The sequence below is a fragment of the Capricornis sumatraensis genome, chromosome 9 (assembly GCF_032405125.1).
Source record: "Capricornis sumatraensis isolate serow.1 chromosome 9, serow.2, whole genome shotgun sequence".
Lineage (NCBI taxonomy): Eukaryota > Metazoa > Chordata > Mammalia > Artiodactyla > Bovidae > Capricornis > Capricornis sumatraensis.
This window is the reverse complement of record NC_091077.1, coordinates 44,578,271-44,601,893: the sequence shown is the minus strand read 5'-3', so window position 1 is coordinate 44,601,893 and position 23,623 is coordinate 44,578,271. Positions and strand designations below refer to the sequence as shown.

General features: G+C 50.5%; 1 protein-coding gene across 1 annotated transcript in view; it reads left to right on the top strand.

Moving 5' to 3' along the window:
• Positions 1-23,623, top strand: part of FSTL4 (follistatin like 4) — a 415,914-nt gene that overhangs the window by 268,743 nt on the left and 123,548 nt on the right. Inside the window, exons 4-5 of the mRNA XM_068981325.1 lie at positions 13,853-14,046; positions 17,424-17,547. Coding sequence (XP_068837426.1) covers positions 13,853-14,046; positions 17,424-17,547 — 318 coding nt within the window. The remainder of the gene's footprint in view (positions 1-13,852; positions 14,047-17,423; positions 17,548-23,623) is intronic.

Below are 23,623 nucleotides of genomic sequence, written 5' to 3'. Positions count from 1 at the left end.
CCCTACCCAGTAGGCATCCCAGAAGGACAGAGGCAGGGAAGAACCCCATTCTGGAGAGAGGGGGAGGGAGGTGGGTCCTGCCCTGTGCCCTGGCACTGCCCACATAGGACCTGTTGTCACCAGTGGGGCAGGCATGAAGCCCTGTCCTTGGGGGCTGTGGCTGGCTGCCGCCCTAGGAGTAGGCAGCTCCACAGCCCAAAGCGTGGCCCTGCCCTCTCTGCCTCCCTGTGCTTGGCCTTTGCAGGCTGGGCTTGCACACAAGTGCAAGTGTACATGGCACAGCCATGGGGCTGCACACACACACACACACTCAAGTGCACTCCTATACCTTTCCCACTCTCCTTTAAAATCCCAGAACCAAGCAATGTCAGAGGAAGTAAGGCCACCACTTCACAGCCATTAGGACAGCCGCTCACAGTAAAACAGAAAATACTAAATGTTGGCAAGGATGTGGAGAAATTAGAACCCTTGTGAGCTGTTGATGAGAATGTCAAATGCAGCTGTGGTAAACAGTATAACAGTTGGTCAAAAAATTGAACATAGAACTACCATGTGGATTCCAATTCTACTTCTGGAATTGTATCCAGTTCTGCTTCTGAGTATTTACCCTGGAAAATTGAAAGCAGGGTCTTGAAAGGTCATTTACATACACGTGTTCACAGCAGCATTATGCACAATAACTAAAAACAGGAAGCAATTCAGGGTCCATCAACCAATGAACGGAAGAGCAAAATGTGGTGTATATGTGCAATGAAATGTTATTCAGCCTTAAAAAGAAAGGAAATTCTGACACATGCTACTACATGGATGAACCTTGAGAACAGTATGCGAAGTAGAAGAAGCCAGTCACAAAAAGACGACTAGTGTATGATTCTATTTATCCACTCCTTTACATATCTCAAATAAACAGAATCATACTGTAGTCTTTGTGACTGGCTTGTTCTGCTTGGCATACTGTTCTCAAAGTTCACCCATGTTCACTCGTCAAATGTGTTCTATTTATTTGAGATTCGTAGAGGAGAGGTGGCTCAGCTGGTAAAGAATCCACCTATAATGTGGGAGACCTGGGTTTGATCCCTGGGTTGGGAAGATCCCCTGGAGGAGGGCATGGCAACCCACTTCAGTATTCTTGCTGGGAGAATCCCCATGGACAGAGGAGCCTGGCAGGCTATAGTCCACAGGGTCACAAAGAGTCGGACAGAACTGAGCAACTAAGCCCAGCACAAAGGAGTGGAAGTCACAGAGACAGAAAGAATGGTCTCTGCAGGGGCTGAGGGAAGAGGGAATAGGTGACTATTCTTCAATGGGGACAAAGTTAGAATTCTACACATGGAAAGAGTTATGGAGATGGATGGTGGTGATAGTTGTACCATAGTCTGAATATCACTGAGCTGTATACTTTAAAATGCTAAGTTTTATATTATGTGTATTTTACCGTGATAAAAATAAGCTGAGGAAAAACATAGTTTAGTTGTTTCCGTAGATGACTAGTCTTTAATCCTTCCAGACTCGAAGTTACCTTTCCATAGCAAGTATCCTGTAACGTCCCTGTATAATCTTGAATGAATATGTGTCTTAACCAAAACTAGGATATAAAGAAAAGTCCTAGGCATAAAGCATGCATTTTAAGTAACTGTTTGGATGCCAGCTACACACCCCACCTCACAGTGGTAAGATGTCAGCCCCGGCATGCGGATCTTAGGAACACAATGGCTGCAGATGGAGCCCATGATGGGCACGTTAGGTTGGCAGTTTGAGTACTCATGTGTCCTTGAGTGTGGAAGGATGATTCTCCAAAATAGTGGACAATTCTTGATAAAGTTGTAAACAAGGGAATTCCTGGTGGTCCAGTGGTTGGGACTTCATGCTTTCACTGCCAAGGGCACGGGTTCGATCTCTGGTCAGGGAACTAAGATCCTGAAAGCCACAAGACACAGTCAAAATTTTTCACATATATATATTTTTAAATTTTTTAAAGATGTAAACCAAATTTACAATATACAAGAATAAGTGCATCCTCGGAAAATCCTTTTCAAGGCCGGAAGGGGATATATTTTGTGTGTAACACCTCGGTAGGTCCTAGTAACCCAAGAGTGGTAAGTGGGTCTTTCACTCCAGTAAGAGAGTGGCCACCACCCCCACTGGCTGTGATTCCATCGATTTTGTTCCTGAGAATTGCTCGGAGGCTTCATCCTCCAAACAGCTAACCGAAAGTGACTGTCCATGGTGCAATTTGAAATGTTTGTTGGACCAGACAGTGCTACAAAGAGCAAGGTCCCTAAGGTCCCTGGTCCCAGCCATTAAGTGCCACCAGGGCCCCCGCCAATCATTGTGAGAACCAAAAACACCCCCCATGGAATTTCAGAACGCCTGCTGGGAACAGCACTGCCCTTCTTGAGGTCATTTACAGAGTGCTTCTCCTGTGCTGTGAGTCCTCACAGAGCAAAGTGATCCCTTTACCTGGATGGAAGCCTGGCTCTAGGGCCAGGAGACCTTGTCCCCACCATTCACTCAGTCCATAGCAGCCTCAGACCCTGCTGCATCTCTGGGCGAGGTTCCCCTCAGCTCAGAGGCCACTCGAAGATCAGAGCGGCTCACAGCAGTGACATTTTTTGGACATCTGACCCCGAGGAACTAAATTTTTGCAGCCTCAGTAGCAGGACATTTCCGTTTGCTTAGGCGTCTGGAGGATGAAGCCTCCCAGCAATTCTGGGGGAATCACCGCAGACGAGGCGGTGCTCACTTTTTCTCCTCTCGTCCCCTCCAGCTTCCCCGTCTGCCATCCCCTGGTCTAGCGCCACCGCTTCTCCTCATGGTGCAGGTAAGGGCAGGAGGGGAGCAGGCAGGGGACAGAGCTTCTGGGCAGGGCATTAGGGGAGCAGAGTCTGGAAGGAGCCCGTGTCCTGCTCCTAGAAAGCATGAGTAACTTGGTAGGGAACCTAGTCATGTGCGTTTCCCACAAACGCAAGAGGAAAAGCTAGAGTTCTTAATTCCAGGAGGGCTTTAGCATTTATTCAAGTTTTCAAACATTACTCGTTCACTCAGGGGCCACCCGATAGATGTGCCAGTCAACCATAAAAAGAGTATGTGGATCCCTCTCCTAGGAATCCAACCAATTTTGCTTTCTCTAATAGGAATAGAAGAGAGGATTGTAAATGTCAAACAGCAGATTGTATAGCAACATCAATTGAACCAGGCATTCATGAGCAAATGTTCCATTTATCTAGCAAAGCTCTGGGTGGTTTTGTTAAGTTAAATCACCTGATGCTGGGGAAAAACCTGAGATGAGGTTTTGTCCACAAATTCAGGTTACTTCCACCCAGCGTCCGAGCAGCCTTGATCAGCTCTGGTGCGGGCAGCTAGGGAATGAGGTGTGTGGTCTGCGTGGCATGTGTGTTGGGCCAGGCAGGGCAGAGGCCATGTGGAGCCCTAGATGTGCAAATCCTGTTTGTGGGCCTAAAGTGGGTCCTGTATCTTCAACTCAGAAGCCGGGATGATGAATAGCATTGTCCATGGAAGAGAATAGAGAATGCTGAGCAAGGACAGTGACCCAGCCTGATGCTAGGCCCTCTTTGGAGTCTGGAACAATGAGGGGCTGCTAATGAGTGTTGGTGGGCCTGCTGTTGGTTCTGGAGTGAGGATTAGAGTGAAGAGGGGAGACAGGCTGAGCACCGTGCATAAAAGACAGGCAGGAACTTGCCAAGCCCTTCATAGCCCATGACAGCATCCAGTGTGGGTCCCCGTGGCCAGTTCTCTAAGACACTGAGGACTCTCATGAAAGAGATGCCAAGGCTTTGGGACATAATTTATGGAGGAGACAGGCAGAGATGAAGACAAGATGAACATGTGTAGCTTGTCAATGATGCCATCCAATCATCTCATCCTCTGTTGCCCCCTTCTCCTCCTGCCCTCAGTCTTTCCCAACATCAAGGTCTTTTCCAATGAGTCCACTCTTTGCATCAAGTGGCCAAAGTAGGAGCTTCAGCTTCAGCATCAGTCCTTCCAATGAATATTCTGGGTTGATTTCCTTTAGGATTGATTGGTTGATCTCTTTACTGTCCAAGGGACTCTCAAGAGTCTTTTCCAGCGCCACAGTTTAAAAGCATCAATTCTTCAGTGCTCAGCCTTCTTTATGGTCCAACTCTCACTACTGAAAAAACCATAGCCTTGACTATATGGACTGTAGCATATTGGTGTCTCTGCTTTTTAATATACTGTCTAGGTTGGTCATAGCTTTTCTTCCAAGGAGCAAGTGTCTTTTAATTTCATGGCTGCAGTCACCATCCACAGTAATTTTAGAGCCAAAGAAAATAAAATCAGCCATTATTTCCACTTTTTCCCCATCTTATTTGCCATGAAGTGATGAGACTGGATGCCATGATCTTCATTTTTTGGATGTTGAGTTTTAAACCAGCTTTTTCACTCTCCTCTTTCACCTTCATCAGGAGGCTCTTTAGTTCCTCTTCACTTTTTGCCATCAGAGAGGTATCATCTGCATATCTGAGACTGTTGATATTTCTCCTGGAAGTCTTGATTCCAGCTTGTGATTCATCCAGCCTGGCATTTGGCATGAGGTACTCTGTATATACGTGAAATAAGCAGAGTGACAATATACAGCCTTGACATACTCTTTTCCCGATTTTGAACCAGTCTCTTGTCCTATGTCTGGTTCTAACTGTTGCTTCTTGACCTGCATACAGGCTTCTCAGGAGGCAGGTAAGGTGGTCTGGCCTTTCATCTCTTTAAGAATTTTCCACATGTTTGTTTTGATCCATACAGTCAATGGCTTTAGTATAGTCAATGAAGCAGAAGTAGATGTTTTTCTGGAATTCCTTTGCTTTTCCTATGATCAAATGGATCTTGGCCATTTGATTTCTGGTATCTTTGCCTTTTCTAAATCCAGTTTATACATTTGGAAGTCCTCACTTCATGTACTTTTGAAACCTAGCTTGAAGGATTTTGAGGATTACCTTGCTAGTATGTGAAATGACCACAATTGTATGGTAGTTTGAGCATTCTTTAACATTGCCCTTCTTTAGGATTGGAATGAAAACTGACCTTTCCCAGTCCTGTGGCCGTTGCTGAGTTTTCCAAATTTGCTGGCATATTGAGTGCAGCACTTTCACAGCATCATCTTTTAGGATTTGAAACAGTTAAGCTGGAATTCCATCACCTCCACTAGCTTTGTTCATAGTAATGCTTCCTAACACCCACTTGACTTCACACTCCAGGATGTCTGGCTCTAGATGAGTGACCACACCATTGTGGTCATCCAGATCATTAAGATCTTTTTTGTATAGGTCTGTGTATTCTTGCCAACTCTCTTAATACCTTCTGTTTCTGTTAGGTCCTTGCCATTTCTGTCCTTTATTGTGCCCATCTTTGCATGAAATGTTCCCTTGGTATCTCTGATTTTCCTAAAGGGATCTCTAGTCTTTCCCATTCTGTTGTTTTCCTCTATTTCTTTGCATTGTTCACTTAAGAAGACTTGCTTACCTCTCCTTGCTATTCTCTGAAACTCTGCATTCAGTTTGGTATATCTTTACCTTTCTCCTTTGCCTTTTGCTTCTCTTTTTTTCCTCAGCTATTTGTAAGACCTTCTTAGAGAACCACTTTGCCTTCTTGCATTTCTTTTTTGTGGGGATGGTTTTGGTCACTGCCTCCTGTACAATGGTACAAACCTCCATTCATAGTTCTTTGAGCACTCTGTCTACCACATCTAATCCCTTTAATCAATTTGTCAGCTGTGCCGTATAATCATAAGGGATTTGATTTAGGTCATACCTGAATTGTCTAGTTGTTTCCCTCACTTTCTTCAATTTAAGCCTGAATTTTGCAATAAGGAGCTAATGGTCTGAGCCACAGTCAGCTCCAGGTCTTGTTTTTGCTGACTATATAGAGCTTCTCCATCTTTGGCTGCAAAGAATATAACCAATTTGATTTTGATATTGACCATCTGGTGATGTCCATTTGTAGAGTCATCTCTTTTGTTTCTGGGAGATGGTGTTTGCTATGACCAACAAAATGGACAGAGCACCTCCTTAGAGCTGGACCTTGGCAGTAAAGCCAGATTTGAAGAAAGGGCCTTCCAGGAAAGGGAAGCAAATTTGCAGGCTGCTTTCTGGCAGGTAGTGGGGGTAGTCAGGAACTGCAGCTCAGGCCACGGTGTAAACACTTCCCCAGAGGACCTGAGTATGGCAGCAGTGACCCATCTGCTCAGAAGTCATAGGTCCCAAGGGACAGCCAGCAGAGGATCACCAGGTGGCGTGACTTTGAGTACACCTGTTTGGGGGTTGTGAGGGGACCATATCATGTGTGCTTAGCAATCTCTAGAAATTGTCAGAATTTTGTGGCTTGGTCAACACCATCAGTAAAACTATATCACGTATTAGCAAAAACATATTCTAAAGATAAACCCATTGGTTTTGGTATTTATTGTTAATTGAATTTTCCCAGAAATGGCAGCAGAAAGATTGTTAATGTTCATGAATTTACATCAAATTAAACATCTGTTCCTCTTAAGCTAAACTCCAGTAAAGTTATGGCGGCTCATAAATTAGATGGGGGAGGAAAATGCTTCTTGCTCTTTGCACAGCTTAGCAGTTTCAAAATAGACCTCAGAATGCCACATTGCAACTGAGGCCCATGTAACACAAGCATGTTGAGCTGTGATGTTGGTGCCAGACGATTAAGCTGAGTTTTTGCTTTGGTGGTGAAGACGGCAGCTTTGTTTTCAGCAGTAACATTACTTCTCAAGCCAGCTGGGGACAGTGTGGGAACCAGGGAGGCAGATGCTTGGGTGGGGGTTGGGGCAGAACCTGCCCGTGAGCAAACCCAGCAGCAGCCAAGAGACTGGGCACACCTGTGAGGGTCCTCCCAGGAGAGGGATCTGGATCTGAGCCCAGGGGCTGGGCCACCTGGCCTGGTCAGGAAGGACTGGAGTCCAGAGGTTGTGGCTCAAGGGCATGGGAGGCTGTTGTGTGGCTTCTGAAGGGACCTGTGTGCAGCTCAGGAAGGGAGCTGCCCTCCCCCAGGTGGTGGCATCTCAGAGCATGACCCACCAGCCCCCACCAGGCACGTTCTTCCTTCCCATCCCCCTGCTCTTTAGCTCACACTCATCCCCAAGTGAGATGACTCCTGCTAATGGCAGAAGAGTTCTTCATGGTATCTAGTAACCTCTGTCCTGAAGTCCCCTCTCCCATAAATTTAGGGGTTTGCCAGGGACTCTTGAAGTACAAGGCTGCCTCAGTAAGGGAAGGGCCAGCACCCTGGAGGCCATGGGGGGCTGTCTTCAGAGGGCCCTCAGGTCCCCCTAGCCCCGACTCCCCACAGTTCCACCCACAGGTAAAGTTCTCCTGGAGCTTGGAGGGTCCCCAGGGTCAGCTTTATGTTCAGTTACTGATCAGAACCCTCGTGTGGCACCGAACCTTTCCTGAAGCTGTGCCACAACTGAATTTGCCCTCAGGCCTCCCCACCTGGGCACTGTTCCCAGCAGAAGCCCTTTGCCTGGCCTTTTCCCAGGGCCGTCCAGGGCTGTCCTGACCAGCAATGGCAGAACCAGAGGACAGACCCTCTCATCCTCCTCCCGTCCAGTGGCAGGTCCTGAAGAGCTGTGTGTTCCCTAGAGGGGCTCGGAGGAGACACTCCCATGTGACCCCGTGTCCAGCAGGGTGACAGCCTCTCTGTGGCCCCCCACCTCCTTGCCACCATGACTCCCAGGCTTGTTTTGCTAGACTCTTTGGAGCTACTGCTGCAGGTTTTGGGGTGCCCCCCTAGTGAGGAAGGGTCCATGCCCCTGGCAGTGAGTATGACACAAACCACACACTGGGGCTGCCTCACACACTCATGTGTCATGCCCCCTGCAGCCAGGAGCTGATATGATGGATGGCATGGCCCCTCAGTCGCTCTAGAGTTCCAGACCTCAGTCACTATGCCTCGGGGTGGCTGAGATTGTCCCCTTCCTCAGGACAGGGCTGTAGCCACTATCCTCCAAGATTATACTTTCGTCCAGTCAGCAGACATTTAATGAGCACCTTCTGCATGCAGGTGCATGGCCCAGGTGCTGGCATCACACCTACAACAAGGCAGGGCCCCGGCTTCAAAGGGCTCCCATGTAATGGGGCAGCCTGATGCCAACAGTGTATGAATAACAGAGTGAAGGCTGGGGAAAGGACCACGACAGACAAGAATGGGTCAGTGCACAGGGACGTCTTTAGATGAGGATGGCTTGGCAAGGGAGGCAAGCAGAGATGGTCTCTCTCCAGTCTCCCTACCACCTCTATTCCTAATGCCAGGAGTCTCCAGCCCACCCTCTCTCCTGCCTCCACGTCCCCCCAGTATCCAGGCCCTGGGCCTGTCCAGGGCCTTGACCACATGACCTGTCTCCCTCTCTGTTAGAATCTGAGCTCCCTGCTACCTGGCTGGCTCTCCCTCCTTGCCCATGCTGTGCCACACCTCTTTCCCCGACTCTGGAGCCACCAGCCCCTCCCACATCTGTGCCCAGAAGCTTTGCCTGCCACAGCGAAGACCGTCCCTTTGAGGCCGACCTGGCAGGGGCGCACGTGGCTGATGGAATATTCAGTGTCTCCCTGGCTTCCCTTTGTTCTGCAGGAGAAAGCATGCCTTTGGTAGACGTTCAGTTCCAGAGGCTGCTACCTGCGTCCTATCTCTCTTTGCTCAAAAAATTAAATGCAGACGTGCCTGTGCTCCTGCTGTAGCCATCTCCCTCAGAGTGGAGGCAGTGTGGCTGGAACGGGAGAACATCAGAATCTTCAAAGAGGGACAATTATTGAGGGAACTAGATTAATGAGGTGTCATAACAACTTAGCCAGATCCGCGGCTGACCTTTCTCGTGGAGAACGGGCTTGATAAATGTAGTTCATTACCAAGTTCTGACATGAAAATAGGATCACACTCTGGGCTCCTCAGCAAGCTGATCAATATTTTATCTGCCAAAACAGGCCCGGTCCTGTGAGCAGGAGGAGCCCCCACACACATGTGCCAGCAGGAAGCCCGAGGCCAGTGCCAGGGCCTGGCCAAGCGGGGCCAGTGCTGCTGCACGGGGGACACCGTGGCCAGCGGAGGATGGCTGGGTCCTTCAGAGGGCCTGTTGGGGACTGTCATCACTGCCAGGCTGGAGGACATGAGCCTCCCTCCCCAAGAGGCCCCACAGCAGAAACGTTCATGGGGGTGGGTAGGCGGGAGGAAGTCTCCACCGATTTAGTGGCCTCCTGTGCTAGGCACTGGGCATCAGTGAAGGGGACAGAGACAAATATACCCAACCCTGGGGCTCCTGAAGGGCATTTTGTGCAGAGAGGCCCTCGGGCCTGGGAATCACTCAGACACTGGGAGGTCTATTTGTGTTTCCTGTAAGGTGTTTATTGTCCCTATTCTAAGGTAGGAAATGGGGGCAAGAGAGGCAGGAGTGGCTGCCTTTCCTGGGGTCTCACAGCCACTCAGAGGCAGAGCCTTTGCTCTCCTGACTCCTTGTCCAGTGCTCCGTCCAGCCTTGCAGTGACTGTCATCAGTGGAGTTGCTGTCAGGTGTCACAGCCCACGGTGAAGCCTGTCTCTACCTGAGGACCCCAGGAAAGGTTGTTACAGGGTGGCCCAGTCACCCTGGCTTCTTAATGAGAGGATCTGCCCTGGAGCCGCAGGACTCAACCACGTTCGCAGGCACTTAACACTGTCCCACCATGTGCGCGACTATCCAGGCTGGTCCCACAGCGGGATGTGGACGGCGCTGACAACACCCCATCCAGGTTCCTGTAGTCAGCCCACTCTCCATCATCGTGGTCATTCCCCACGTGGACACTGGGGAAGAGTGTTGCGGTCCCCAAGCCTCTGCTGTACTCCCCTCCAGGGACTTGCCCTCCAAAGGGGCAGGGTCCCTCCTGGGGACCAGGCCCACCCCCAAACATGCAGAGCACAGAGAATTACGAAGCCAAAGGGCTAGTTTAGATCAGGCGCTATTTCAGCTGTGGCCAAGAGGCAATGAAGAGTAGGCCGGGCAGAGATGTGGGTAAAGAACAGTGAGGAGAGCAGTAAACGCTGCCCCCATGCAGCACAGTCATGTGGCCAGTGCTGCTGAGGTTGTTTCTCCCTCCACACCCCAACCTCCTCAAGTCCCCAGTCAGCTTGCCAGGTGGGTGGCCAGAAATGAGCTGCATAATAATGAGAAGCACCCAACCTTTGGGTATTGAAGCTCTTGCCTATGTTTATTAAGGGGAAGGGAGATCTGAAAACAGAGGCTATGGGCCAGGCCTCAGGACGCGTGCATCACGTGAGGCCAGCCAGGGCTCTGCTAGCTTGGCTCCTGGCTCAGGGTCGCCTGTGCCAAGGGCTAGGCTTCACCCCCGGCCTGGCCAGCCTCTGGAAAAGGGATCATGGGTAATTTACTTTCTTTCTTTATATTTATCTGCACTTTCCAAGTGTTTTCTTGCTGTTTTGATGCATGTGTTCCTTTTATACTAAGACAGAGGTTTCAAACTGGCAGCAGAGCGAGACCCTTTAGCTGAAGGCCAGCTCTGCAAAGACTCACAGGTGCCCACACCCCGCCTCAGGGAGCCGTTACATCTGACCCCACCGTGTGATCAGGAGGTTGTGAATGAAAAAGTAAGGCTGGGACTTGGTAAACTAGCACTTTTACATGCCTCTCTCAGAAGCTATGCATCCTAGAAACCAAAAGGGACGGCTTTTGAGAAGCCTCAAAAGTCTTGAAAGAGACTGAATTGTGGAAGCTGAAGTGGCCATCTCCGCGGGCACACAAACGCCACCATCACGTGCCCTTCCTCTGAGGCTCACGCCTCCATAGAGCTACACAGATATTAGAGGAGCCGGGAACTTTGAGGCAATGATTTATTTATTCCAGGTTGAGACTCATGTAAAGCACAGCTGCTCCTGGGATAAAGAAGGATTTCAGATCACCTTCCAGGAGCAGGACCTAGGTGCAGGGGGTTTGTCTTAGGACCTCCATGCCCAGCAGCAGCCAGGCACAGTGAGGGCCTCAGTAAAGGAAAGGACAGAGGACGTTTGGCAAAGTGCAATCTGCTCGGCCTGGCACTCTGCCCCAGCTCCACGCTTCCCTCTAGCCTCATCCAAGCCCTGCTCCCTGCTACCCTGGCCCAGCCACACCCGCCTCCTGGGGCTCTGGACACATTGTGCTGCTCGCTCCTATACCTGCGACCCCTGTGACCCAGAAATCCCTTCCCCGGCCTCCTGTGCCCACAGATCCCTCATCCTGTGGGGCTGATCCATAGCGAAACTTCTTTTACTTTGGCCTCGTTAGCTCTCCTTCCATGAGCACCCTCGATGCCCAAGACAGAAAGCTCCATTGTATACTCAAAGTACTACCCACCGTAGAGCACAGAGTTTGTGAGTAAATGCTGGTAAACAGATGGAAAAGGCATGGGTGGCATGAGCCTAGCAGGAGGCCAGACCAGGGATTCGGGGAGCAGGCCCTGGACACTGAGGCACCTACCTCTTCTGCCGAGTTTATATCTAGGCATGTATATACTTTCCTGACCAGCAGGCATGGGCTGGGCATTGCCAGGGTGGAGAAGCCTCCATGAACTCACAGTGAACTGTAGGGGTGTGATAGGAGAGGAGAGCCAGGGGAGGCACTGCAGCCCGCCCGACGGGACCTGCGTAGCTGGTTTTCCTGGCCACCAGAGTGGGAGGTACTGTCAGGCTGCGTGAGGACACCTGGCCTGGGGCAGCAGGCAGCTCAGAGATCTGTGCCCCACCAAGATTGGGAGGACGAGACAGCTCTGCTCATCTGACCTGGCCCAGCCTGCTCCAACCTTCAGATGTATTCTTTTCTTCTGGGGAGGCAGGGGGAGCCTAATGGTATGCTAGCATTTCTGAACTGAGCCTTCTATCAATCCGACATCCATCTGCTGTGAACACCAGCTTCCCAGTGTTGGGGCACAAATGCCTGTCCCCTGGAAAGCCTGACCGGCCTTCCATTCCAGGCCCCTGCAGATCCCCCACACATTTCCACCACCACCTCCACCGAAGTGTCTCTCTGCCCTCATACACTGCATCCCGCTTCTGCCATTTGCCGGGACTGGTTTTATCCTCTGGGGAGCTAGGCAGCAAGATCTGGGCAAACCTCTTCCTCTTCTTTCCCCAGACTGGCCTTTGTCCAGCTCAGGAAGCCGAGGACAGACCCTGGGCAGAAGAGTGTGGCTGTGGGACACAGCCGTGATTTTCACTGTGCAGACTTGAGAATCAGGTTTACCAGTTGGAGGCCCTGTGAGCTCCCAGGAATGGATATGCTACCAGGCCAAAGAGGACTGGGAGAGCTATTCTTGTCAGAGCACGGAAACTCCTAGAGAGCAAAGAGATTTGATTATATTGAACACAGCGATTGATTTTTTTCTAAATAAACATGCAGGATGAAATGGTAACAGACATCTGTTTCTGACAAGAATCAGTTGACCCCAAATTGGAGGAAAGAACATCTAGAAACACAAACAAGCACAATAAAAAGTGGTCGGACCATCCAGGCTTGTCCAGTAAGGAAGGGAGAGAGACAGACAGACTTCCCAGCAGCCCCGTCCCCACCAAGCAGCTCCCTGTTTATTGCCTTTCAGCTACTGTGGTTCTGATAATGACAAAGGGGAGAGTAGCCATCATTTTATGAGCCCTCACTCAGTGCTAGGCCAGTGTCATGCCTTTTATTATGTGCATGTCTTATTTAACCCTCCTAACAGCCCTAGGTGGGAGGCTCTGCTCTCTCTCTGATTTCATCTCACAGATGAAATCACTGATGCACCCTGTGCAAGATACACACTCAGGCAGCCACAGAACCAGGACTCAAACCCAGCAGACCACAGAGCCAGGGCTCTCCAGCACTGCTTATATTGATTGCCTCCAGCCCCGAGCTGATACAGCCTGCCCTAAGCTGGCCTTGAAATCAAGGGGAAAAGACCTAGACCTCAGACACTCCCTTGCTAGCAGCACTCTGGCTTGAACCTGGAATGCATGAGGAGGACCATATACCCATGCCCCAGGATTCGGCAAAGCCAGGAGGTGGGGCACATCCTTCATCCTCATCCCAGGAGGAGGGGAGGTGGGGCAGCGGGGAGTGCTCCCCTGCTCTGCTCAAAGCCCTGTGGGTGGGTAACATCTCCATGGCCCGTTACCAGCACAGTTAAACTACATCATGTCACAGTGTATCACAGGCCTCATTTGCCAAAATACTGTGTGGTTCTGATGCTGTGGACCAAGCACAGCCGTGAAGAAAGACCTGAGAGCAATGGGCTATGAGCTTCGGGCTGACTTTTGTAAAAGCTGCCTTTTGTTTCTTGGTCGTGGGCTTGTGTACACATGTTTGTCTTGAAGGAATCCAGCCCTGGGAGTGTTTCTAATTATCTTAAGCAAGGCTTATTAGTCCTGTTAACTGCAACTCCCTGATCTATGAGGCCACGGATTCCAAAGGAGCCTTTAAGGTAGGATTAAGGCAAAGATGAGCCATTGCAAAGTGGAATTGGGGCCAGCTTTCCTAAAGCTGCTGTGGGGCTGCACTGCAAAATCCCCCAAATGAAGACTCCCATTCTGTCTGACCATCACCCTGTGTCTGGCTGTAGAAGGTGCTCGATCAACATGTGCAGGGCGAACGAACAGGCTCCTCCCAGCGTTTGCATCATGTGTGGCTTGTATCCGGTGCTCAGGGACTGTCTGTGGCATGGACTGGTGGCCAGCCGCATGGATAGGTCTCATGTCCTCGGGCCACACCCTGCACTGCGTCTAGCAGGTGCCTACTACCTGCCGATGGGTGGTGGGTGGAGGGAGGTCTTCTCAAGACTGGGGGAGGAGTCTGACTGGAGTAACCCCATCTTCTCTTCCAGGTGACCCATGCACCATGGCTGACTACGCCCGCCTGAAGAAGGTCCTGCTGGCACTGCAGAGCCGCCTGCAGCCACTCCACGAAGGGGACAGCAGACAAGAGCCCACCTCCCAGAAGCGCCTCCTGGTGCAATCTCTGTTCAAGGACTTTGATGCAGATGGAGACGGCCACCTCGGCAGCTCTGAGCTGGCCCAGGTGGGTATAGCACGGGGTGAAATCACATTACGGGAGGATCCAATTTTCCATTCAGGGTGTGTAGAAAAAGAACCAGCAGACCCATGTGGGAAGAGTCGTTTGTCACTCTCTCTGAAATGGGACGCTAAGGGGGCCTTGCTCCGGCAAGAGGAAGCATCTCCCAGGAGTCAGAGAGCTTGTGTTGAACACTTGGAAATATCTGACAAAATGATGTCAGTGTCTCTTTCCCACCAGCCACCTTCAGCTATTATTGACCAACAAGCTCCGAGCTAGCTGGCGAAACACACACTGTACACAGGCTGAGCTCTGAGGCTTTCATTAGGAAACAAGTCTTTTCTTCCTGAGTCCTTTACTGTCCTTAGCAGGAAGGTTCAAAGAAAGCAGATTTGGTTTTCACCAAGAGCTTTGAGAGCTGTAACACGCTGTCCCCACGTCCTCTCCCCCTCGGACCTCACCAGTGGTGGTACCTGGGTAGCAGCAGCCCACACTCCAGCCTATGGCTTGCAGGCAGCCCTGTGGCCACCCCCTGAGCACTGCTCTCCCCTTTGAGAAAACACTCGGATGGAGTCCGTGGTTTGCCTCCCTCCCAAACACAGCACATGTGGCCCTTTGCCCAGCTACCAGCTGGTACAAGGGCCAGAAGCATCTGCAGCAAAAAAACAAGGAAGGAGCAACCCAGGGCAGCAGGCACACCAGCTGCAGGACAGGCCTGTTGGGTGCTGGTGGCGGAAAGGCAGGCTGGATGGGCCCAGCGGTCTGCATTCCTGCTCCTGCTCTGCTGGTTTGGGTCTGAGAGCCTGGGGTCCCAGAGCCACACCAGGTGCAAAGAAATGGAGGGAGGCTAGGTCAGCCGCCCTGCCCCCGAGACCACAGAGTGCCCTGCCCGCTGAGAACAGATACAGGATGGTTCCCCACCGTTGATACTACTTTTAAAAGATCTTTCACAGGGCACAGCAGTGACCTCATCAAAACTGTGACCAGGTCACCAGGAAGGCCAGGCTAGGGAGGGCCATGGCATTTAGAGCACCCACTAGGGGCTTGGCACTAAGTAAGGCCCTTTACCTGCCATGTGCCCTACACAGGCATGTCCCTCACTCTTCAACTGAGTAGCTACGAACACAGACTTCACAGTCAAACTGCCTGAATTCAGGTCCAACTCCAGCATTTATGGGGACCTAGGGGGTCTAGGCAGACAACTGCCTGGCCCTGTGCCCCTTTTCTTGTCTGTGACTGTCACAGGGTCATCAGGAGGGTTAGATGAGCAAAGAGGTGTGCAGTTCTCAGCCTAGTGCCCAGCAGGTGGTACATTCTCAGAAGGTGACAGCCGTTAGCATCCCTTTGTCACCATCACCTCTATTGTTATTTCCTCCTTAAACCTTTCAGCCACCTTTTGCTGTGTGGTAGGTGCTGCTGTTATCCCCACTTACCAGGTATTTTTAGGAAGCGGAGGCTCCAAGAAATCGAATGGTTTGCCTGCAGAGCACTCATTGCCTAGGATGTGGTGAACTCAGACGCAACCAGGGTTCCAGGTGTGCATGGACCAGCTCTCCTCACACTACACGGGGCTCCCTGGGAGGACAGCTCCCAGCACCAGCTCCACCTGATCCTCTCGAGGTCTATGGGGACAGCAAGTGCCCAAAAACTCGGAGTAGAGCAGTTGTCCAGACACTTCCCCATGCAGGGCCCCCTTCTCAAGTCCAGCCAGTTCAGAGCTGGCTTCCAGGGAGTGGGTGGGGAACCACAGATCCTAAGGCACTTGCAGACCCTGCTCTGCTCACTCATACCTGGCATCATGGGCAAGTCCATCCATGGCCCACACTCCGGGAAGCCTCCCAGACACACACCAGCCTTCATGTCACTACTTCATCAACCCTCAGCCCCCAGCTATGGTTAAGACCCCATGGGCCAGGACCAGAGGCCCACCAATGACCCATGCTGCTCTGGGGAGAGCCCAAGTCCTGCTGGTCACGGTTACCTGAGAGAAGAGCCACCTAGCAGTTCAATTCCCCACAGTGCAGGCTGTGTGGGGAGCCCAGAGGGCAGGCATCTCTGTCTTGCCCCAGACAGAGGCAACTGTGGGATCTCGGTGCCCCAGGCCCACGTGGATCCAGGTAGCTGCCAGGTAAACAGAACACTTCCTGGGCACATGGCTCTAACCTGGCAGAGACATGCCCTGAGGCACCTGCAGCCATTAACAAGCGTGGTAATTGGACTATGATTTCCTCTTTAAAATTTAATGTGTTTAAAGTCCATTTCATAAATCTGCCAAGCAGGGCCCAGCTAAAGTGGGCCTTTCCTTGACACTGAATCAGAGGCGTTGGGGAAAACTTGTAGATCCTATGAAAAGTTAATCAATTTCCAGCGCAGAAATAGACAAAGGGAAATTTCCATCTTTGGAAGATTGATTTTGGGCGTTATGGTTGATCTCCCTTTTATCGAACACTCTTATTTGCTGGGTGAAGGGTCATTTTTTTAGCATTATCACATTAAATTGCCTTTAATATACCAGGCCCAGCTGAGACTGTTAAATAAAGAGAAAATGCCTCTGTTCCCCTCTTCCCCCCAAAATAAAATCATTTTCTTTCTTCTGAGATTTCCTTCTGAGCATTTTCTTTGCAAGACTCTAGTTTCAGACCCACACACAAATGGTCCTACTAGGGAGGCCCCCACCCTGCAGCCCAGATCACATCCAGAGAGGAGTTCACAAGGGCCCACCCATGGTCCCCTCAATAGAATCCCAAGGGTAGCGGTTTGTATTCCTGGCAGGACAAGGCAGACAGAGCAGGGACTCAGGCCTAGGTCAATAGAACAGCAGTGTCCTCTCCCCAGGAGCAGTACTGTGGCTAGGATGTGCTGACCTGAGATTGGTGGGGGTTGGAGGGGGTGGGGAGGGGTACACTGATGGAGCAGTGACCTTCCAGCTCTACACAGTTGGGAGCCACTGAGTATGGCCGCTGTTAATTGGGCTTATTTGATCAGGCCCCTGTCTCTTCCCTGTTTCCCCGTCTATAACACAAAGGGGTAGATCAGATGACCACATGGATCCTTCTCACTTCAGATCATCTGGGATCTGTTTCCCCTGGCAGGTAAAAGACAGACCTGAAAGCTACTGACTCAGGCCCAATCTCTGTGTGACCTTGAGAAAGTCCCTTTCCTCTCTGAGCCTCAGTTTTCTCATCTATAAAAGAAGAAGGTCAGACAAGAAAACACCAAAGAGATTTGGATGCTCCCCAAGGCCTACGGAGCTGTCGCTGGTGTCCACAGGCACACACACAGACACATCTGCCCAAACAGTGACTGCAGCCCCACTTGGCCTGACAGTGCCCACAGCTCTGAACTCACTCCTGACTCTCGCCTTCTCCCTTTCTCACCCACAGCACATGCTGAAGGAGCAGGACCTGGAGGAGGACTTCCTGGGTTGCTCGCCGGGTGACCTCCTCCGGTTTGATGACTACAACAAAGACGGCCTCCTGACCCTTCATGAGTTCTACACAGCCTTCCGTAAGTCAGGCCCCCGTCGGGGCTCACAGTCAGCAAAAAGACGTTTCCTCACCAAAGTGGTGTCAGGGTCTGGAGTCTGTCTTTGGTTGTTTTCCAAGGTTGGCTTTTTTTATAGGTGAAAGTAGTTGAATTTGTTTTGCAACAAGCCTGAGATTTAAGGAAAGAGTAAGGGGAGGGCAGAAGTGGGGGACGGGATACTTGCTCTGTTCCTTTTGGATGAAGGTTCTTCTCGCTGTTGATATCATTTGAGGAACCCAGGACTGTGTTTAAGCATGATTAAGAAGGCACTGCCTCACATGGCTAGGGGGTCCTGTGACTGCACTTGGACAGAGCAGATGTTAGGGTTCTCCCAAGGAGGTGGCCCAGCCCCACCAGAGAACCCTGCCTGGGGGCAAATCCTGCAGGAGGGTGCTGGAGGCTTGGCCAGGTAGACAAAGGAGGAATCACAATGCAGGATAATGAAGAACGAGGGTCCAAGTTGGTGAGAGGTGGTAGAGTCCCTGGGAAAGAAGAGAAATGGGGCTGTTCTGCCTGAAGATGGAAGAGGTGCTCAGAATGGACCCTCTGCGGGGTCACTGGTGCATATGGTGAGCAGGCACAGAGTCTGAGGGACCCAGGTCTCCTCCCTGAGGTGCTCTTCCAAGAGATGACCTCATGTCAACCATAGCTAGAGCTGGGACAGGGCTTCCAAGAGATGTGAGATGCAAGAAGCTCCAGCCAAGTTCACTAAGAGATGGGAAGCAGTGTGGGACCCTAACTCGAGGCAAGAGGGGACATTCTTGGCCCCAAAGAAGTGAAGCTCCTTTTTGTCAGACAGCACGTGGAGCAGGCTCTGTTTAAAGCAGGTAACGTGTGTACCCTGTATGAAGCACCTTTGAACATGACCTGCAAGCTCGCAGCTCCTGTGGGCCCTGCAATTGAGGAAGCAGGGGTGAGACCCCCCAGGGTCCCTGAGTACTCTGAGCCACAGGTCCAGGCATCCTGGGTCCCATTCTCTACCTGGAGGTATGTTTGCTAGGAAGCTGTTCCTGCTTCATATCGGCATCTCTGTGGGCTGTTGTTACTTCATTCACCAGGCCTGAGGGGGCATCCTCATGACTTGTTGACAAGAAGGGCTCTTGTGGCAGGTAGAAGAGGTACTCATGTGACCTGAAAGGAGAGAAACGAGCGTGATTCTTCCCTATGGGAAGTGTCCATGAGCTTATTGCAGGCTGCACCTTTCCAGTCCACGGCGTCCCAGTTACCAAGGACCAAAGTCCAACCCCCAGTTCCCAGGCTCTGCTTGATAGATGATGACTGTGTTGCTCCGCAGCCTCCTCCTTCGTGCCCACAGTTTAAACTCTACGAGTGGTGGTTCATAATACGATGTGAATGGCTGGTAGATTCAATCTGCCTGGGAGGTGTTTGCTTTGTGGATTGAGGAGCTTATTCCATGAAATGAATCTCTAAATTTTAGAATGTGTGGCAGTATCGGCAACTCTGGAGACCTAGCTCGTGCAATGATTGTTATATTTTCAGGACTTTTGCAAAGGCACACAGTTACATAGATGGAAGATTTAAATCAGCCCTAGTAGGACTGTTCACAACACAGAAGTCTACATACACAATACCAATGCTGCACAAGGGGCAGGGGGCTTTTTCCCTCTGGAGAGCCCATTGTGAGGCACTGCCCTGCACACGCTGGACAAGACCCTCCCTCCCCACCTGTCCTCACCACCTCCTGGAATCTCCTCTGCATCTGCCTTCTTCAAACAGAGCCCCCTTGATGATGCTAATCCCACGGGAAGTGAACAAGAAAGGAGTAGATGTCAGGCCAACGACAGGGTGAGCAGGTGGAGCTTCCCTCCTCATCAGAGAAACAGCAGCACGCTTTCTGGGGTCAGTTCTGAGACATTCCCAGCATGCCTTGTGCACTCAGCACCCCCCTTCTCCCATCTATAGAAGGAGCTGTAAAGAAAAAGATCACTGCGTTTTCAAAGCTGGGGGCCAAGGCTGGACTTCAAGGATTTGGGGATACACCAGAGCCACACACGAGTGTCCCACAATGGCATCATTAGGCAAAAAATGACACTCTTTGGGTACCGTCCTGGTACCAGTTATCACAGAAGCCTCTGATCTATGAGCCCACTTCCTTCCTGGGAACTGGTCTGTGACCAAGCAGGGGCTATTGGCTCTCCTTTCAGGAAATGGCAGCATCCCTGTTGCCCCTGATGAAAGAGAGGCCACCCTGGCCTCCCTAGTGAAGGTTGTTAAGAGCAGGAGCTGCCCGTGGAAAAGGAGGGACCTCCTCACTTCACTTCTGATCATAAGTCCCATGTAGAGCAATGTGCTGTCTGTTTCCCTTGTTCCTGGATTATTATTTGAAAAGCCTTATAATCATCATTTTTAAAACAAATTAGATTCTGCTGTCGCCTTGGACTTGTTTTGAACTGGGCAGCCAAACCATTCATCACAGCCCAACCCAAACAATAGACATGCAATAAAACGTAAACTCACAGCCATTAAGGACACCACAAAATGAGTTAACCCTGCTCTCAAGGCCCAACACACAGTCACTCGGAGCACGCGGAGACTCAGCGTCAGTCGGGATCAGTGGTCTTTCAAAGGCACAGGAACTCTAAATTCCCCTCGCTCTGGGAATGGATTTATGGTCCAGTGGATATTAAATAGGAAATTGAAATGAGACACACAGGTACAACTGATTACCCAGAAATCAATGGGCATTAAAGACATCTCACTAAAATGCAAAAAGTAATATCTCAGACATTTCAGCAACAACATTTTGGATTTGATTTTCAAAACTGAAGCTGACAGGCTGGCAAAGGTTGAGACTTTAAAGTTGCATTTTCTAGTCTCTATTTTGCCAGGATCCTTGGGTTCCAGGCAGGGCAGGGTATGTAGCGTGACTGGCACAGATTCCACCACTTTATTAAAGGATGGGATTTGGAGGGCTTTTCCCTGGTGAAGTGAGTTGTATTAATATTTACAAAGGTGTTTTTTTTTGGCGGGGAGCAGTGTGCAGTCTCCTAAGTCATATTTTCTCATGCAGCTGACATAGCCCAGGCTACGCTGGTGTTTGCCACTGTCTGCAGCTGGCTGAGGGCAATGCCAGCAGTCTCAGGGCTGGTGGCTGCCGTGCTCAGTTGAGTGGTTCATGGTGGGGCTGCACCTTCCTCCTGGCTCTGCAGAACAGGTGACCCCCACCCACCTGAGGAGGGCAGAGGACACGTCCCTTAGCCATGAAAGTCACAAAAACTGCCAATCGCTCATCTCTGTACAGTGATGGCAGTGAACTGTGAGGCTGGCCTTCCTCTCTGCCTCTATTTGTCACCTAAACATTCTCCTCAGGTTGCTTTTGGTTTTCCAAATCATAGACTGATCTTGGAACTAACGGTCCAGTGTCCTCTCAGCATGTCCCCCAAGCCTTCCTCCTCACTCCTCCTTCTGCCCCGAACCCGCCCCCCCCCCCGCCCGCCAACCCCCAACAAGCCACAGAACCTCCCACCCCTGATGTGAGGCAGAAACCCAGGCCCCAGGGTTACTGGTGAGCGAGATGCGTGCCCGCCTGTCTGTTCATCTCAAGGAATTAAAAAGTTGCTTGCTTAAAAATCTTTTCAATAATGCATGTTTTTGCACTTTTCTGAATGCTTGGGTTGGGATTGTGGGAAAAAAACATGTTGTTTAAATGAGAATTTTTCTCTCACTTTAAATTCATTACAAGTTCCTTCTGCTTTTTTAGAAAGATACTTGTCCTTTTAATTAATCCTATGAGAGCAATGTGCTGCATGTAAAGGACAGGCTCACCATGCAGGATCAAGGTCTTCCTGCATTACCGTCCAAGGGTCACGGATGCACAGTGTCCAGGAGGAGGACCTGAGTCAGGGGGACCAACATGTGGGAGTCAGATGCCCTCCCTTAGTGCCAGGCCAGCAGAAAGGAAAACAGTGATTTAATCTGATTATTGTGGTACTTCTGTATCCAGGGCAACTCTGTAAACCAGAGGAGGTGGTCACTGGGCAAACTTGCAGCTGTTTTTTCTGCCATTGTTGCTGCATTATGAAAGGGTACTGTGGGTTCATCTGGCACGTGGTTATCCTCGGAACAAATAATGCCCGCACAGGGCAGATGCCTTGCCAGACCCGTTATCATAGCCCTCACCACCACCCCATGATAGTAAAACAACAGCAACTGTCCCTCCTCCAAATCTATCCAGGCCTTTATCCATGTAGGGTGAGTTCAGACAGGAAGTTCAGCCAGTAAAATCCCACTTTATACTCCTCCATTCCTTTCTTCCATTTGGGATATTGAATAGGGAAATTTCATATGGCATCAGTTCAGTTAGTTCAGTCGCTCAGTCGTGTCCGACTCTTTGCCACCCCATGAATCGCAGCACGCCAGGCCTCCCTGTCCATCACCAACTCCTGGAGTTCACTCAAACTCATGTCCATCAAGTCGGTGATGCCATCCAGCCATCTCATCCTCTGTCATCCCCTTCTCCTGCCCCCAATCCCTCCCAGCATCAGAATCTTTTCCAATGAGTCAACTCTTCGCATGAGGTGGCCAAAGTACTGGAGTTTCCGCTTTAGCATCATTCCTTCCAGAGAACACCCAGGGCTGATTTCCTTTAGAATGGACTGGTTAGATATCCCTACAGTCCAAGGGACTCTCAGGAGTCTTCTCCAACACCACAGTTCAAAGGCATCAATTCTTCAGCGCTCAGTTTTCTTCAGGCAGTCAAAATATTGGAGTTTCAGCTTCAGCATCAGTCCTTCCAATGAATATTCAGGACTGGTTTCCTTTAGGATGGACTGGTTTGATCTCCTTATAGATGGCATAGAGTCCATCAAAAATTTTATCTGAATCTATTTGGCTTTTGAGTTTGGAGAGCAAGAGTTACCTGTGTACAGTTACCTGTGTCAGTGTTGGCAGAGTCTACGACCGTTAGTGGGGTGACTCCCCTAATCCCAAAGGGAGGAACTGGTTGCCTCATGCAGGACTTGCAAATCAAGTGGCAAAAACACTGATTCCCTGGCGGTCCCTCATTTGCTCAAGGGCATAAAAGAGCTAAACTGAGCTGCCACTGGAAACTGGTATCAAAAAGAGCTGTCCGTCTCAGTACTCCCTGCCAAGGACTTTCTCCTCGCCTCCAGCAGGGAGAGGGCCTCCAAGAAGGCTTCTGTGTGAGTTTGCTGTATGCCCCTGAAGCCAAAGTCAACGGGCCAGCCATCTGGGTGCTTTTTTGCTTATTAATAGCGCTTTAGTTAGTAATGAGCTCTTACCACTCAAGTCATATAAACACGATTGTTGTTGTTCAGTCAGGAAGCTATGACTCTGCGACCACATGGACTGCAGCACGCCAGGGTTCTCTGTCCTCCACTGTCTCCCAGAGTTTGCTCAGATTCATGTCCACTGAGTTGGGGACGATACCTAACCACCTCATTCTCTGCCGCCCATTTTTCCTTGGACAGGTCTTTACCAGAGGTTAAGCTGAGCTTCAATTTCCTTACGTGTAAACTGGGTATAATAACCACCACATAAGGTTGTTGTCCAGTCACTAAGCCATGTCCAGCTCTTTGCAACCCCGGGCACTATAGCATGCCAGGCTCCTCTGTCCTCCACTATCTCCTAGAGTTTCTCAAATTCATGTCCACTGAGTGATGCTATCTGACCATCTCATCCTCTGTTGCCCCCTTCTCCTCCTGCCCTCAATCTGTCCCAGCATCAGAGTCTTTTCCAGTGAGTCGGCTTTTCACGTCAAGTGGCCAAAATATTGGAGCTTCAGCATCAGTCCTTCCAATGAATATTCAGGACTGGTTTCCTTTAGGATTGACTGGTTTGATCTCCTTGCTGTCCAAGGGACTCTCAAGAATCTTCCCCAGCACCACAGTTCAAAAGCATCAAATCCTACGTAGGGTTACTCAACACTAAGTGAGATAATTCGTGTAAGGTGTTTAGAATGATACCCTGTGTATGGTAAATGCTAGAAGGAGATGGCAGCCCACTCCAGTGTTCTTGCCTGGAGAATCCCAGGGATGGGGGAGCCTGGCGGGCTGCCATCTGTGGGGTCACACAGAGT